At 47.6% G+C, this 18,784-nt stretch overlaps 1 protein-coding gene across 1 annotated transcript in view; it reads right to left on the bottom strand.

Annotated features, from left to right (window-relative positions):
* Positions 1–18,784, bottom strand: part of TM9SF2 (transmembrane 9 superfamily member 2) — a 144,796-nt gene that overhangs the window by 50,530 nt on the left and 75,482 nt on the right. The window contains exon 5 of the mRNA XM_063953226.1: positions 3,100–3,229. Coding sequence (XP_063809296.1) covers positions 3,100–3,229 — 130 coding nt within the window. The remainder of the gene's footprint in view (positions 1–3,099; positions 3,230–18,784) is intronic.

Raw genomic sequence — 18,784 nt, 5'->3', positions numbered from 1 at the left:
GATAACTCCCTGGCTTTCTCCTCCGGAAGAAACACCTTTTTCTGAACCGTGTCCAGAATCATTCCCAGGAACAGCAGACGTGTTGTCGGGGTCAACTGAGATTTTGGAAAATTCAGAATCCACCCGTGTTGTTGCAGCACTACTTGGGTTAGTGCTACTCCGTCCTCCAGCTGTTCTCTGGACCTTGCCCTTATCAGGAGATCGTCCAAGTAAGGGATAATTAATACGCCTCTTCTTCGCAGAAGAATCATCATTTCGGCCATTACCTTGGTAAAGACCCGAGGTGCCGTGGATAATCCAAACGGCAGCGTCTGAAACTGATAATGACAGTTTTGCACCACGAACCTGAGGTACCCTTGATGTGAAGGGCAAATTGGGACATGCAGGTAAGCATCCTTTATGTCCAGGGACACCATAAAGTCCCCTTCTTCCAGATTCGCTATCACTGCTCTGAGTGACTCCATCTTGAACTTGAATTTTTGTATGTACAGGTTCAAAGATTTCAGATTTAGAATAGGTCTTACCGAGCCGTCCGGCTTCGGTACCACAAATAGCGTGGAGTAATACCCCTTTCCCTGTTGTAGGAGGGGTACCTTGACTATCACCTGCTGAGCAAACAGCTTGTGAATGGCTTCCAATACCGTCGCCCTGTCTGAGGGAGACGTTGGCAAAGCAGACTTTAGGAACCGGCGAGGGGGAGACTTCTCGAATTCCAACCTGTAACCCTGAGATACTACCTGCAGAATCCAGGGGTCCACCTGTGAGCAAGCCCACTGTGCGCTGAAATTCTTGAGTCGACCCCCCACCGTTCCTGAGTCCGCTTGTAAGGCCCCAGCGTCATGCTGAGGGCTTTGCAGAACCCTGGGAGGGCTTCTGTTCCTGGGCAGGGGCTGCTTGCTGCCCTCTCTTACCCCTTCCTCTGCCCCTAGGCAGATATGACTGTCCTTTTGTCCGCTTGTTCTTATAGGACCGAAAGGACTGCGGCTGAAAAGACGGTGTCTTTTTCTGTTGGGAGGGGGTTTGAGGTAAAAAGGTGGATTTTCCGGCAGTTGCCGTGGCCACCAGATCCGATAGACCGACGCCAAATAATTCCTCCCCTTTATACGGCAATACTTCCATATGTCGTTTGGAATCCGCATCACCTGACCACTGTCGCGTCCATAAACTCCTTCTGGCAGATATGGACATCGCATTTACTCTCGATGCCAGAGTGCAAATATCTCTCTGCGCATCTCGCATATAAAGGAAAGCATCCTTTAATTGCTCTATAGTCAATAAAATACTGTCCCTATCCAGGGTATCAATATTTTCAGTCAGGGAATCCAACCAGACGACCCCAGCACTGCACATCCAGGCTGAGGCGATGGCCGGTCGCAGTATAACACCAGTATGTGTGTATATACTTTTTAGGGTAGTTTCCAGTCTCCTATCTGCTGGATCCTTGAGGGCGGCCGTATCCGGAGACGGTAACGCCACTTGTTTTGATAAGCGTGTGAGCGCCTTATCCACCCTAGGGGGTGTTTCCCAGCGCGCCCTAACCTCTGGCGGGAAAGGGTATAATGCTAATAACTTTTTTGAAATTAGCATTTTTCTATCTGGGTTAAACCACGCTTCATCACATACATCATTTAATTCCTCTGATTCAGGAAAAACTACAGGTAGTTTTTTCACCCCCCACATAATACCCCTTTTTGTGGTACTTGCAGCATCAGAGATATGCAAAGCCTCCTTCATTGCCGTGATCATATAACGTGTGGCCCTACTTGAAAATACGTTTGTTTCATCGCCGTCGACACTAGATTCAGTGTCTGTGTCTGGGTCTGTGTCGACCGACTGAGGTAAAGGGCGCTTTACAGCCCCTGACGGTGTCTGAGACGCCTGGGCAGGTACTAACTGGTTTGCCGGCCGTCTCATGTCGTCAACTGATTTTTGTAAAGTGCTGACATTATCACGTAATTCCATAAACAAAGCCATCCATTCCGGTGTCGACTCCCTGGGGGGTGACATCACCATTATCGGCAATTGCTCTGCCTCCACGCCAACATCGTCCTCATACATGTCGACACACACGTACCGACACACAGCAGACACACAGGGAATGCTCTTATCGAAGACAGGACCCCACTAGCCCTTTGGGGAGACAGAGGGAGAGTTTGCCAGCACACACCCAAGCGCTACAATATATATGGGAACAACCTTATATAAGTGTTGTTCCTTATAGCAGCTTAAATATATCCAGTATATCGCCAAAAAATGCCCCCCCTCTCTGTTTTACCCTGTTTCTGTAGTGCAGTGCAGGGGAGAGTCCTGGGAGCCTTCCTCACAGCGGAGCTGAGCAGGAAAATGGCGCTGTGTGCTGAGGAGAATAAGCCCCGCCCCCTATTTCGGCGGGCTTTCCTCCCGTGGATTTAGATAATTGGCATGGGTTAAATACATACATATAGCCTTAATGGCTATATGTGATGTATTCTTTTGCCTTAAGGTAATAAAATATTGCTGCCCAGGGCGCCCCCAGCAGCGCCCTGCACCCTCCGTGACCGCTTGGTGTGAAGTGTGTGACAACAATGGCGCACAGCTGCAGTGCTGTGCGCTACCTTCATGAAGACTGAAGAGCCTTCTGCCGCCTGTTTCCGGACCTTCAATCTTCAGCATCTGTAAGGGGGGTCGGCGGCGCGGCTCCGGGACGAACCCCAGGGTGAGACCTGTGTTCCGACTCCCTCTGGAGCTAATGGTGTCCAGTAGCCTAAGAATCCAATCCATCCTGCACGCAGGTGAGTTGAAATTCTCTCCCCTAAGTCCCTCGATGCAGTGAGCCTGTTGCCAGCAGGACTCACTGAAAATAAAAAACCTAAAAAACTTTTTCTAAGCAGCTCTTTAGGAGAGCCACCTAGATTGCACCCTGCTCGGACGGGCACAAAAACCTAACTGAGGCTTGGAGGAGGGTCATAGGGGGAGGAGCCAGTACACACCACCTGATCCTAAAGCTTTATTTTTGTGCCCTGTCTCCTGCGGAGCCGCTATTCCCCATGGTCCTGACGGAGTCCCCAGCATCCACTTAGGACGTTAGAGAAAATACATTTTGATTGCAGAAACACTCACATTTATTACACATGCATCTTTAGGATGGCCATCTTCTGTTATGTAGCAACCAATAGGAAATCCAGGATTGCAAAACTTCTGTTTCTCTTCTACTTCGTAACACCATGTAACTGGCATGTTGTCGACAATCCTGAAATAAACAGAGAATTAAAAAATTTTAAAAGTTTAAAATCACTGGGAATTCTGTGTGCAGAACTTCTAGGGTAGGAGTGAAAATGTAAACAATAAAATTAATGTTCCTAGACCCATTGTGATAAGTCACGAAGCTAATTTCACAGAAATTTATGTTTTACGGAGATATGCGTTTAAGTGGAAGATCAATGGCTGGCACGCAAGTTACAATGTACAGTGAAGGTCGAATCACTATCTGCTGGTACAGTAGGAGTGGTTTCATTAGTCGAAACAGCTGTTGCTGTGTGAGATGTGAAATTACTGCAACTTAACAACATAAGCAAATTAATTACAGTGGAAAAAATAGATATAGGGCCAAAGGTAATGATGCCCGAGTTGGGCAGCCGTGCAGGTTGCCTTGTAAGTGACTGCCCCTTAAAAAACCTCCAAGTTTGGCCGCCATCCCGCATGGCCTCTTAACTTGGGCATCATTACATTCTTTGATGAAAGTTAATGGGGCATATTCAATGAATCGTTGTTTTAAGGCAGAGGTTCTCAAACTACTCGGTCCTCGGGGGCCCACACAGTGCATGTTTTGCAGGTCTCCTCACAGAATCGCAAGTGAAATAATTAGCTCCACCTGTGGACCTTTTAAAATGTGTCCGCGAGTAATTAATACACCTGTGCACCTGCTGGGTTACCTGCAAAACATGCACTGTGTGTGCCCCCGAGGACCGAGTTTGAGAACCTCTGTTTTAAGGTATAAATGCCCGGACTTGGTTTAGAACCCCTGGACATGCCTCCTAATGACTAATTAGGTGATTGGAAGTTTTCAATTTGCTTACTGGGCCAATAATTACATGTCATTATTGTGGTCAAAACCTGCAAAGGGAGTAATATGTTAAAATATGTGGGATGTTTCTATGGGGGTGTTGTATGGATGGGACAAGTGTTTTAAACTCTGCAGGTGGGATTACTTGGTAGCTTTTCAAAACATTTTTAATGAGGCCTCAAATTACAATTTCCCCATTTTTATTTAAAAAAAAAAAAAACACTCATGGGTTTCTGCCAGAAAAAGGACTGCGCCCAGTTTTTTTGTTTTCAATCGGATTGCGCGAGAATCAGGAGTGCGCATTATTACAGTAAATTAAAAAATAGGCACGCTTAATTGTTGAGAGACCATGAACCAAAATGGAAGAAAGAAATTAAGTTACAAATGTGTCATGAGGCTTGTATAGGAATAAGACATAAGACACTTGCACAGGGCAGAACACAAACCAACAATGGGAATAAAAATGCTGTGGTGGGCTTGAAGAGGATATACACATTGTGGACACAACTGCTTTGGACAGGTGATTCTTACTGAGAGTAAAGGGTTGAATATGGTTGTCAGTACTATGATAGCATAAGACTGCTATAATAAAGTGTTCACTCTAGGATTTTTTTAGGGCTAGGTGCTGATCACTCAGGGTAGTGTCTTGATGCGTCACTAAAGTTCTATAGTTAAGTCAGCAAGCAATGCACAGCACATGCATTAATAGTTTTCATACACGTGCCCCTAATGTATTATATAACCCCACATACATCTAAACTTCTATATACCACAACATATGCCTGCTAGGGGCATATTCACTTGTACACAGGATTTTGTCCACAAAAAATTTCAGACCTTGCGACCAATTTTGAATTACAGCAGGTATGCGCGCTCCCGATGCCATTGGTATTAAAACTTTCCCTTAGGGGAGAGAAAAAAAAAAAAAGGATGCAGCCACGGAACATCTGGAACTCACTGATGTGTTCCAGCAGACACGTTCCACACTGCCAACTGACTAGGTGACACACACAAACTGATGGCATTTCTCATAGACCAGGGGTTACACACACACACACACACACACACACACACACACATCGAAAGGAGGTCTCACACACACATGGCAGAAGAGGAGGAGGAAGATAGCAACATGCCTGCGTCTGCTTAACCACCCCTCTGTTAAGTCCCCAGGAACTCCTACTATGGGGGCATATCCAATTAGGTGTGAGGTTTTGCCCACAAAAAACAAACAAAAAATAACCATTCAGACTTTGCATCCAGTTTTGGAAATTGAAATGCTGGAAAAAAAAAAAAAGGGATTTTAATTACCTACTGGTAAATCCTTTTCTCGTAGTCCGTAGAGGATACTGGGGCCCACATTAGTACCATGGGTATAGGAGCCATGGGCACTTGAAGAAATTGATTGTGTGGGCTGGCTCCTCCCTCTATGCCCCTCCTACCATACTCAGTCTAGAAAACTGTGCCCGAGGAGACGGACATACTTTGAGAGAAGGATATAAAAGGATAGTGCGAGATTCCGAAACAGCACACACAAACTAGAAGAAAGCCATGCTAACCAAACTTTAAACCAGGAACAGCAACCGCTGGACCAACAATACTTAACCAAGTAACAGTAGAGGAAGAAACTAAGCACTGGGCGGGCACCCAGTATTCCCTACGGACTACGAGAAAAGGATTTACCAGTAAGTAATTAATATCCTGTTTTATCTTACGTCCTAGAGGATACTGGGGTCCACATTAGTACCATGGGAATGCACCAAAGCTCCCAAACCGGGTGGAAGAGTGCTGCGGTTCCTGCAGAACTGATTGACCAAACTGAAGGTCCTCAGAGGCCAAAGCATCGAACTTGTAGAACTTAGCAAACGTGTTCGAACCTGACCAGTAGCTGCTCGGCAGAGCTGTACAGCCAAGACACCACGGGCAGCCGCCCAGGAAGAACCCACCGATCTAGTAGAGTGGGCCTGTACAGATTTTGGACATGGCAAACCTGTCGTGGAATAAGCATGCTGGATAGTAAGCCTGATCCAGCGTGCAATTGTCTGCGACAAAGTTAAGGTCGACACTCATTAGGTCGACCACTATTGGCCGACATTGACATGGTCGACATGGACTAATGGCCAACACATGAAAAGGTCAACATGCGTTTTTTTTATTCAAAATTGTTTTCTGAAGAAAGTGACGGGGAACCCCAATTAGTGCACCACGTTCGCTTGCTAAACCTCGGCACAGGTTACCAATCGTAATCCACATGGATCGTAAAATATGAAAAAGTTCCAAAAAAGAAAAATAATGTGAAAAACTCATGTCGATCTTTTCATGTGTCGACCATTTGTCCACATCGACCATGTCAATGCCGACCAATAGCGGTCGACCTAATGAGTGTCGACCATCTGAACGGATACAATTTTATTGGGATCATAGAAAACAAACAGCGAGTCAGATTTTCTGCGACGAGCTGTCCGCTTCACATAGATCTTCAAAGCCCTCGCAACATCCAAGGACTTTGAAGAAGCAGAGGTGTCGGTAACCACCGGAACCACAATATGTTGGTTGCTAGACACCACCTTTGGAAGAAATTGCCGACGAGTTCTGAGTTTAGCCCTATCTTCATGAAAAATCAAATAGGGGCTTTTGTGAGACAACGACCCCAGCTCCGACACACGCTTCGCAGAAGCCAAGGCCAACAGTGTGACGGCCTTCCACGTAAGAAACTTGACGTCAACGTCTTGTAAAGGCTCAAACCATTCCGATAGCAGGAACTGCGACACCACGATGAGATCCCAAGGTGCCGTAGGAGGCACAAAGGGTGGTTGGATGTGTAGAACCCCTTCAAAAATGTCTGAACCTCAGGGAGAGAAGCCAATTGTTTCTGGAAGACAATGGATAAGGCCGAAATCTGGACTTTTATGGAGCCCAAACGTAGGCCCACATCTCACTGCAGAAAAAGGAGAAAACGTCCCAGTTGAAATTCCACCACAGGAAATTTTCGGTACTCACAGCAAGAGACGTACTTTTTCCAAATACGGTGGTAATGTTTAGACCAGTTTTTCCCAACCGCGGTCCTCAAGGCACACTAACAGTCCTGGTTTTAGTGATATCCAGGCTTGAACACAGGTGACTTAATTAGTACCTCAGTTATTTTGATTTAATAATCTAAGCCTGGATATCACTAAAACCTGCACTGTTGGTGTGCCTTGAGGACAGCGGTTGGGAATGCCTGGTTTAGACGTTACCCCCTTTCAGGCTTGGATCAGGGTTGGAATAACGCTATCCAGGATCCCTTTCCGGGGTAGAATTTGACGCTCAACCTCCATGCCGTCAAACATAGCCGTGGTAAGTCTTCATAGATGAACGGCCCCTGTTGGAGAAGGTCCTCGCGAAGAGGTAGAGGCCACGGGTCCTCTAGGAGCAACTCCAGTAGATCCGCATACCAAGCCCTTCTTGGCCAGTCCGGAGCAATGAGAATTGCTTGAACCTTTTCCCTTTTTATTCTTTTGAGAATCTTTGGGATCAATGGGAGTGGTGGAAACACGTACACCATCTGGTAGACCCACGGAGTCACTAGAGCATCCACCTCCACTGCTTGCGGGTCCCTCGACCTGGAACAATAAGGCTTGAGCTTCTTGTTGAGACGAGATGCTATCATGTCGATTTGTGGCATTGCCCACCGACGTGTCAAGCACCCGAACACCTCCGGGTGGAGGCCCCACTCTCCTGGGTGGAGGTTGTGTCTGCCGAGGAAGTCTGCTTCTCATTTGTCTACTCCCGGAATGAAGAATGTGGACAACGCCACAGCGCGTCTTTCTGCCCAGAGGAGAATCCTTGTTACCTCTGACATTGCTACCCTGCTGTTTGTTCCGCCTTGTCGGTTTATGTACGTTACTGCCATCACATTGTCCGACTGAACCTGAATTGCTTGATCTTTAAGAAAATGCGATGCCTGTAGAAGGGCGGTGTATATGGCCCTTAGTTCCAGAATGTTGATTGTAAGAATGACTTCCTGACATGACTATTTTCCTTGGAACTGTTCCCCCTGGGTGACTGCTCCCCAACCTCTGAGGCTTGCGTCTGTGGTTAGCAGAATCCAATTTTGAATCCCGAACCTTCGGCCCTCGGTCAGGTGAGAAGTCTGAAGCCACCACAGAAGATAAATCCTAGCTTTTAGCGACAGAGGGATCCTCTGGTGCATGTGAAGATGCGATCTGGACCATTTGTCCAACAGATCGAGCTGGAAGGGCCTTGCGTGAAACCTTCTGTACTGCAGTGCCTCGTAAGCGGCTACCATCTTTCCCAGAAGGCGAATGCATAGATGCACCGATGTCCGGGTTTGTCTTAGAACATCCAGCACCATCGACTGGATCACCAATGCTTTTTCCAACGGAAGGACAACCTTCTGCGCCTCCGTATCCAATATCATCCCCAGGAACGGAAGCCTCCGTGTTGATTCCAGATGAGATTTTGGTAGGTTCAAAATCCACCCGTGATCCTGGAGTAGTTGAGAGGGCAATGTTGACTAACAACCTCTCCCTGGATGGTGCTTTTAGCAGCAGATCATCAAGGTACGGTATTAAGTTCACTCCCGGTTTGCGGAGGAGAAACATAATCTCTGCCATTACCTTAGTGAACACCCTCGGTGCCGTAGAGAGGCCAAATGGCAGGGCCTGGAACTGGTAGTGACGGTCCTGTAATGCAAACCTTAGATAAGCCAGATGAGGCGGCCAAATCGTAATATGAAGGTACACCTCCTTGATATCCAGAGACACAAAGAATTCCCCCTCCTCCAGAGATGAGATCACCTCTCTCAGAGACTCTATCTTGAACTTGAACACCCGTAAGTACGGGTTCAACGACTTGAGATTTAAAATGGGCCTTACCGAACCATCCAGTTACGGAACTACAAACAGGTTGGAATAATAACCCTGGTTTTGCAGCTGAAGTGGAACTGGAAAAATGACCTGAATCCGAAACCCGTTTCTGAATTGCTTCCTATAAAGTAATACTTGCTTCTTGAGAAGCTGGTAAGCCTGATTTGAAGAATCTGTGAGGTGGGAGTTCCTGAAACGCCAGTCTGTAGCCCTGACCTATAAGATCTTTGACCCAGGGATCCTGGCATGACGTTGCCCATATGTGGACTGTAGAATCTCAAACGGGCTCCCACCTGCCTGTCTTCGAGGCAGTGCGATCCACCGTCATGCTGAAGGCTTAGATGGAAGCAGAACCAGGGTTCTGTTCATGTGAACCTGCAGTTGCAGGTTTTCTGGGTTTACTTCTATTGCCTTTGAAGGTCGTAGAACCACCTTTGGTTTTGTTTTTAAACTTCGCTGTCCGAAAGGACTGCAGAGTTGGAGTAGTGTAGGAATTTCTAGCCGAGGAAGCTGCGGAAGGAAGGTATGTATCCAGTTCATCTCCAAAAAGGGCTTCACCTGTGAAAGGTAGGCTTTCCATGCCTTTCCTGGAATCTGCGTCCGCAGTCCACTGGCGTAGCCACAAGCTCCTGCGTGCTGACACTGCCATGGCAGTGGGTGCATGCATTGAGTAAACCAATTTCCTTTATGGACTCCACCATAAAGTTAGCAGAATCCTATATATACTGTAGGAGTAAAATTATCTCCCCCCTGGATAAGGAATCTAACCCGTCAATTAGATTACCTGACCATTTAGCAACGGCCCTAGAGATCCATGCACAAGCTATAGTGGGGGTCTCTGGGCCACCCCCTCAGCTGTGTACAGAGATTTGAGAGTGGTCTCAATCTTACGGTCTGCAGCATCCTTCAAGGAAACTGCCCCAGGGACAGGTAAAACTATCTTACGAGACAGCCTGGAAACCGATGCGTCAACTATCGGTGTGTTTTCACATTTTTTCCTATCATCCTGAGGAAATGGGAAGGATGTGAGTAACCGTTTTGGGACCTGAAACTTCTTGTCAGGATTTACCCAAGTTGCTTCAAATAGGGAAGTTAATTCCTTAGATGCAGGGAAAGTAGCTGAGGATTTCTTTTTCACATTAAAATAAGATTCCTCCTCATCCTCTGATACCTTATCAGGGATTTGCAGGACCTCTCTAATAACTTCTATCAGGGCCTGTATTCCCTGTGACAAAGCTGCATCCCCCCTCCCGAGTCCACCTCACCCTCCTCTGGGTTTGATACGTCATCAACATCATCAGTATCAGCCTGCATGATTTGGGCCAGAGTACGCTTCTGTTGTCAACTGGCAGGGGTCTGAGACGCTGGAATGACCACTGAATCTCTATTCATCAGGTCATCAACAGATTGCCTTAAGTATTGCGTTTCCTTCTCATTTTCGGATAATTTATCCGAAATATTGAAAATCATCCCTTTTAATGAATCTAACCATACTGGTTCAGATCCACTAGCCTGAGAATGTGTACTATCCTGAGTACACGGCAGTGATCCCCCAGATTGAGAAAAATACTCTGCTGTGCATGATACACACTTCTTTGACATAATACATGTGTAAGAACACACACACACAGGAAATAGGTTAAAAGCACAGTTAACCCACAGTTAACCCACACAGAGCCCTCCTAGGGCAACAGAGTATAATGAAGCCAGCTATACAGCGCCCCTATAGCTAAATAACAAGTTTAGCTGGGTCGTAAACTAAGTACCCTTAATAGGGCTTAGTACACCAAATATTGGCTCCACCGCTATGACCCCCTGGTACCGCTAAGGTTTTCTGGAGTCCTTGCACTTCCCTGTCAATCTGCCTGTGCATAGCTGCAGATGTAAAATGGTGCTGGTGAGCTGCTGGATCCGCTCAGAATGAAGCCCCGCCCCCTTAATGGAGCGCGGTGTTGCCAGGTTTTTTATACTGTCTGAGGTAATTATACTGTGCTACAGTGGGTTAAAACCCCTGTAGTGCACTGCCAGTGTGGGTATCAGTAGTGGCTTCAGCTCGCCCCTCACAGCGGTCACTACAGCGTCTCTGCAGGCTGCGCTCCTACCCTTGTGCCGCCATTACAGCCGCCGACCAGCTAACCGGTATGCCGGCTACCTACTCACCACTCTTCTGACTTCTGGGTCTGTTAGGGGTGGCGGCATGCTGCAGGTCTGTACGCTTGCCATGGTAGGGCTTGCGAATAGGACCCTCAGGAGCATAGTGTCCTGTCAGCAGGGAACGGGACCATTAACCCTAGGGAGGCTGGGCCGCTCCACGCCTAAGTCCCACGAAGCAGGCAGTCTGGTGCCAAACCTGCCTGAAAATAACTGCCTGAAAATAATAAAAAAAGAAAAATGCAGAAAACTCTTCAGGAGCTTCCCAATCGTGACCGGCTCATCCGGGCACATTTTCTAAACTGAGTCTGATAGGAGGGGTATAGAGGGAGGAGCCAGCCCACACTATCAATTTCTTAAAGTGCCCATGGCTCCTAGTGGACCCGTCTATACCCCATGGTACTAATGTGGACCCCAGTATCGCCTAGGACGTAAGAGAAAATAGGATTTTGGTACTTACCAGGTAAATCCTTTTCTTTGAATCCATAGGGGGCACTGGAGTACTCTTGGGATATGGACGGTGTTAGCAAGGACAGGGCACTGAATATTCAAATTTCAGTAACTCTCCTCCCCTCTATACTCCCAGAATACCTCAGTGTTTTTTCCTGAGGCGAACAGGATAGAGAGGATGAACAATGGAGAATTACCTATAACATTATAACATAACGGACAACAATAAAGTTGACACATAACGTAACTGACAACTAACCAGTTGACACCATAACCGATAAATCGGTGAGAATGTGTTACCATAAGCTCCACTGAACTTACCACAACCAGGTAAAACTGCTCTGGGTGGGCGTCCAGTGCCCCCTATGGATTCAAAGAAAAGGATTTACCTGGTAAGTACCAAAATCCTATTTTCTTTTTCATCCACTAGGGGTCACTGGAGTACTCTTGGGACGTACCAAAGCTTTCCCCGTGGGCGGGAGAGCTGTTTGGCACCTGTAACACTAGGCGGCCAAAGCTAGATGCTGATGCCGCAAACGTATGAAACTGTTAAAAGCGCACAAACGTGTGCACTGAAGACCATGTAGCCGCACGGCAAAGCTGCGTCGTAGAAGCTCCACGACCAGCTGCCCATGAAGTTCCCACAGAATGTGTGGAATGAGCTGTTACTGATGTAGGCGGCTGTAACCTAGCATGAAGGTAAGCCTGACGTATGGTCAGTTTAATCCATCTGGATAAGGTCTGCTTAGAAGCTGGCCAACCCATCTTGGCAGCATCATAGAGAACAAACAATGTGTCCGTCTTACGAACTGTAGACGTTCGGGATACATAAACGCGTAATGCGCGTACCACATCCAAAGTTCCAGAATCTTCTGTTAACACAGGAACTACTATTGGTTGATTGATGTGAAAAGATGACACTACCTTTGGTAAGAAAGCTGGATTCGTCCGAAGTTCCGCTCTGTCATCATGAAACACCAAATATGGTGGCTTGCATGACAAGGCACCCAAATCTGAAACACGCCTTGCTGAAGCTAAGGCTAGTAGAAAAAATGTTTTCCAAGTGAGAAACTTAATATCCACTTGTTGTAAGGGTTCAAAATATGAAGACTGTAAGAAATCTAAAACCAGATTCAAGTCCCATGGCGCTGTAGGTGGAATGAATGGAGGCTGTACTCTGAGGACACCTTGCAGAAAGGTGTGTACAGACGGCAATAGAGCCAATCTTCTTTGAAAGTAAATTGACAAAGCAGAGACCGCACCTTTAGTGTAGATAAACGCAGTCCTCCATCTAACCCAGTCTGTAGAAACAGCAAAAGACGGGATTAACTTGAAAGATGATGTCTGAAACTTCCGAGCTTCACACCAACCTATATAGGCACGCCAAATTCTGTAATAATGAGCTGCCGTAACTGGCTTCCTAGCTTGTAACATGGTTGGTATAACCGAACCTGGAATGCCCCTCTTCTTAAGAGGGTGGTCTCAACAGCCACCCAGTCAAACGCAGCCGCGCTAAAGCGGGGTAAAGAAACGGACCCTGTTGTAACAGGTCCGGACGTATTGGGAGCCGGCAAGGATCATCTGCGAGAAGTCCGCGTAGATCCGAGAACCAAGCTCTCCGAGGCCAATGAGGCGCCACTAGTATGACTGTGGCGGACTCTCTTTTGATCCGTTTTAGCAACAGAGGCAGCAGCGGAAACTGTGGAAACAGATACACGAGGCTGTACGGCCACGCGATTGTGAAAGCATCCACCGCCACTGCCTTTGGATCTCGCGTTCTGGACACATACTGGGGCGTTTGGTGATTGTGGCAAGATGCCATCAGGTCCACTTGAGGGTAACCCCACCTCTGGACCAACACGTTTAACACTTCTGGATTTAATGCCCATTCTCCTGGATGAAAATCCCGACGGCTGAGATAATCCGCCTCCCAGTTGTCCACTCCCGGAATGAACACTGCCGACAATATCACTTGGTGATGCTCGGGCCAATTGAGGATTCAAGCTACTTCCCGCATGGCCATGCGGCTTCTCGTTCCTCCTTGTTTGTTGATGCACGCGACCGCATTCGCGTTGTCTGCCTACACTTGGACAACCTGAGACCGAAGCATGTGCACTGCTTGTCGTAGCGCATTGTAAATTGCCCGGAGTTCTAGGACATTTATAGACAGCAATCTTTCGTGATCCGCCCAGAGACCCTGGAGCTGACAATTTTAAACTACAGCTCCTCTGAGACTTGCGTCCGTCTTTAGAATTAACCAATTCCAGACGCCGAACCGTCTCCCTGCTGTTAGTGTACTTTGAGCCACCAGAGTAGAGAGACAACCTCACCCTCTGGTGAATCTGCAGATGCGAGCCCGACCACTGTGCGAGCACTTCTAGTTGAAAAGGACGCGAGTGAAATCTTCCGAACTGATGCACTTCGAAAGCCGCCACCATTTTGCCGAACAGGCGAATGCACAACTGTACCGAGACAGTGCAAGGCTTGAGCACTAATTGTACCAGATGACATTCTGTTCTGGTAGGTCAATTCTTTGATCTACCATATCGAGAATCATCCCTAGGAATTGAAATCGTTGAGACAGAAGCAGATGTGATTTCTTGAAGTTAACAATCCAACCGTGTCGACCTAGTACATTGTACGTTAGCAACGCATGTTGGAGGAGCATCCATTGAGACGGAGCTTTGATGAGCAGAACGTCCAAGTACGGAACTATTATCACTCCCAGGGATCTGAGATGAGCTATCATCAGAGACATCACTTTGGTGAATACCCGAGGCGCTGACGAGAGGCCAAACGGTAGAACGTGAAACTGATAAGGGTTCTGCCCTATCGCAAACCGCAAGAACTTCTAATGAGGTGGCCAAATCGGAATGTGTAAGTACGCATCCTTGAGATCCAGCGCAATCATGAATTCCTGTGGCTCTAAACCTGCAATTACTGACCGCAGAGATTCCATCTTGAATCTGTAGTAAGTGACGTACTGATTGAGGCCCTTTAAGTTCAATATTGGCCTGACCGAGCCATCCGGCTGTGGTACCACAAACAGACTGGAAAAATAATAACCCTGACCTTGTCGGTGTACAGGGACCTGAATCAAAACAGCTGAATCCAGCAGAGACTGAATGGCAATTTGCAGAACCGCCCTCTTGTCTTCCGACACAGGCAAGACAGGACTGCCTGTCTTGCGCAGAGGCGGTAGACCAGGCCTGGCCAACCTGTGGCTCTCCAGCTGTTGTAAAACTACAAGTCCCATCATGCTTTGCCACAGTTTTGCTATTAAGGAATGCTAAAACCATGGCAGGGCATGCTGGGATGTGTAGTTTCACAACATCTGGAGAGCCACAGGTTGGCCAGGCCTGCGGTAGACAGTCGAACTCTATATTGTAACCTTTTAACACTAAATTGCGTATCCACCCATCTGTGGAAGTCTGGAACCACGCCAAATGGAACATCTGAAGGCGTGCTCCCACAACTGGAGATCCGAGAAGGGCTGGGAGCCCGTCATGCCACTGGCTTGTGGGTGACCTTAGCGTCCTGATTACAGGTGTTGGTTTGTTGAAAACCACGTCCTCGACCTCGTCTACCAGGCGTGGCTGTTCTTCTACCACGGCCTCGAAAGGGCTGAGGTCTAAAGGATTTGAAGGCCGGGCCAGAGTAGTTCCGTCTAGGTACCGTTGGAGGCAATGGTAGGAAAACAGACTTCCCTCCCATGTCCTCAGAAAACTATTTGTCCAATGCAGGACCAAACAACTTCTCACCACCGTAAGGTAACGCCTCTACACCTCTCTTAACCTCTGCCTCCGCTTGCCAAGACCGCAGTCAGAGTGCTCGTCGTGCCGTAACTAGCGACGAGGAAATGCAAGAAGTGAGCTGACAGACGTCAGTAGAAGCTGTACCTAGATACTCAGCAGCGTCACAGATGTGATCTGTGAGAAGTATAAGGTGATCGTCATGTAGACCAGACTTGTGTTTCGGTATCCATACCATTAGCGCCTTAGTTACCCAAATGGCAATCAAACCAGGTCTAAGCAACACTCCTGCTGCTGTATACATGGACTTTAGCATAGCTTCTAGTTTACGCTCTGACGGGTCTTGAAGCGTAGTAGCAGTTGTTACTGGAATGTTAATATTTTTAGTAAGTTTAGACACAGACGAATCCACCATTGGCGTGTAGATGTTACAAACTGTGGAAATGGGCAACTAGACTTAAATCTGCGAGGTATAGAAAACCGGTTATCTGGTTTCTTCCGTGTTTCTACTAACATCTTATTAAGAGATTCCGAAACCGGAAAAACACACCGGAGCTCTGTTTCGTCTAGTAAATACTACCCCATCAGGCATTAGAGTTTCTTCAGTCTCGGTAAACTTCAGAGACTGACGCACTGCCCTGGTGAAATTAACACTGCCCGGCTGAATACCCCACTATCTTGCGCGGTGAGGTTTTGCTGGCGCCTTACCTATTATGTAACCAGACAAATTCCACGACTCAGTAAAATTCTGTATATGGCTGAAGAGCAGTGCACGAGTGAAAATTCCTACTAACAACCCTGCACCATCTGGTGGAGAGTGTTGTAGGACAGGAAAGTTCTAGAAAAGAAACAGGAAGCATTGTTAAAAATGGCCTCCAGCCATGTGCGTATAGTCCGTTACATAGAGCATACTACATATTGCATTTCAATGTTCTAAAACGTACCCTTATGCATATATAACACAATACAGCCTTCTTTAGCAAAAGCAGTCTATTGCTGCTGCTGTGGGCACAAACTCTCCCCCCCCCCCCCCCCCCCCTGCAGTTGCGCTGCATGGAATAGGGGCAGTGAAACTCCTGTCTGTCCAGCATGAGCCCAGTAACTACGAGGACTGTTTTTAGGGACAGACCGCGGCAGCACTGAGCGCTGTCCGCGGTCTGAGTGAGCAGAGCCGCCGGCAACTCCCCCCCCTTCTGAGTGACTAAGCTGGCGCCGTGACAGGGACAGACCGCGGCAGCAGTGAACGCTGTCCGCGGTCTGTGCAGAGCATCAGGGAGCGCTGACAACGGCGCTTGGAGCGGCCCTGCAGCGCATCCCTCGGAGCGGCGGCCGGCCGCGCGACCTCCCCCTCACATACGGACCGCGGCAGCAAGCACTGTCTGCGGTCAGTCTCTCCTCTCTCCTCCCCCGGCAGACAGAGCCGCGCCAGCCGCCGTTCGCGGCCCGGAGCTCTGAAGCGGGAGGGGGGGGGGGGGGGGGGAGCAGCGGCGCAGGGCGCAGAGCGGTGGGGTAACCACTACCCAGCCCCGGACTGCTAGGCGGGGAGCGGACATCAGCGATGGCGGCAAGCGGAGTGCGCGCGGGGGGGGGGGGGGGCAACGTGCTTGGAGCGGCCCTGTGTAATAGTCCCCCAAACGGCGGGGCGGCAGCGTGACTGACCGCCCCGTTCAGAAATACCTTTTTGTCGGCTTTCTGCAGCACTGCTAAAGTTGTGTGCTCATGGGCTCTGACGGGGCTTCTCGATCAAGTGCCGTCCAGTCCCTTCTGCAGCCTCAGCTGAAGGTAGCTGAGCTGCTTGTGGCTGTGAGGGGGCTCCTTTGTGAGGCCCGACACGCCAAGAGCTGCACGCAGCAGCTTCTGTAATCCTGGACCCATAGCTTTTGTATAAGCTGGGAAAGGATTGTAATAGAAAAAAAAGTATAAAAAATAAAAATAAAACAATCTAAAAGTAGAATATGTGGAGGAGCTCCACACTTTGTGCTCCTATCCATGTGAGCCCCGAAAAAACACTGAGGTATTCTGGGAGTATGGAGGGGAGGAGAGTTACTGAAATTTGAATATTCAGTGCCCTGTCCTTGCTAACACCGTCCATATCCCAAGAGTACTCCAGTGACCCCTAGTGGATGAAAAAGAAATTAGTATTGTACTGTAGCACTCCTGAAAGAACCAGTAGCCAATCTCTCATTGAAAGGCATTCCCTACAGCCAAAACTTATATTATAGAAATTATAGTTTAACTGCTCATTTATGACTTATTTGTGAATAGCCATCTCGGATATTGGAGTTTTAAATAAGTGGTCTTACGTTTTGGGGGGTGCTGCAAATATAGTCCATGTTGCATTGGAGGATGCTTAAGGAATGTGAATCAGCTGCTGAGGGTACAGGCAGTCTAGTGGAGCCTTTTCCCTACTGGCATATGCACATTTACAGCTACTTAGAAACACACTCAAGTATACACTGTATAATACAGCTCTAGAATACAATCTATACACTGTGGCTAAGCAGATTCCTGGTCTTTTAGGGCAATAAAAAAAAAAAAAAAAAAAAAAGTACAGCATTCTGGGTTTGGAAGTGGGTAGGGCAGTCAGTTGATGAGGAAAGTCCACCAAATTCAGTCAGTGTGAGGGCTCCATGGATGTCGCCCACCTTCATATGTCCTACCTGGTTCACATTTACTGGTTGTAGCACTGGACTCACCAAAGATGAAAACATCTAGAGGTAGTGATGGCCCTGCCTACCACTGATTTGGTTTTGCCTATGTGAGGCCACATTGCAAACTTGCGTTAATAGGGAGAAGGGGAAGGGATACTACTGCACTAGCAAATTGTGAAAAAATTCCAAATTAGAACAAAGAAAACCCCTAGTTGTATTCTATATCAGATATTTGAATTATATAGGGGGGTGCTGCCACTGAATATATTGTTGCCAATATAAAGTTATGCACAAAAAGAAACAGAAAAGGATTGGACTTGAAGTGGCGCACTCAAGCAATAAATGAATACATAAAATATAACTTTTAATAGAGTATATTTAAAAATACCTGTAGCTGTGAAAATAAGATTTTACACTTACCGGTAAATCTATTTCTCGTAGTCCGTAGAGGATGCTGGGACTCCGTAAGGACCATGGGGAATAGACGGGCTCCGCAGGAGGCATGGGCACTTTAAGAAAGACTTTGGACTCTGGGTGTGCACCGGCTCCTCCCTCTATGCCCCTCCTCCAGACCCCAGTTAGAGAAACTGTGCCCAGAGGAGATGGACAGTACGAGGAAAGGATTTTTGGGAATCCCAGGGCAAGAGATTCATACCAGCCACACCAATCACACCAAATAACTTGTGATAACTACCCAGTTAATAGTAAGAACAAACAACATAGTCTCGGTCTAAACCGATGAAACTATAACATAACCCTTATGTAAGCAATAACTATATACAAGTCTTGCAGAAGAAATCCGCACTAGGGACGGGCGCCCAGCATCCTCTACGGACTACGAGAAATAGATTTACCGGTAAGTGTAAAATC

The sequence above is a fragment of the Pseudophryne corroboree genome, chromosome 2 (genome assembly GCF_028390025.1).
Source record: "Pseudophryne corroboree isolate aPseCor3 chromosome 2, aPseCor3.hap2, whole genome shotgun sequence".
Classification (NCBI taxonomy): Eukaryota; Metazoa; Chordata; class Amphibia; order Anura; family Myobatrachidae; genus Pseudophryne; species Pseudophryne corroboree.
This window is presented reverse-complemented; position numbering and strand designations above follow the sequence as displayed.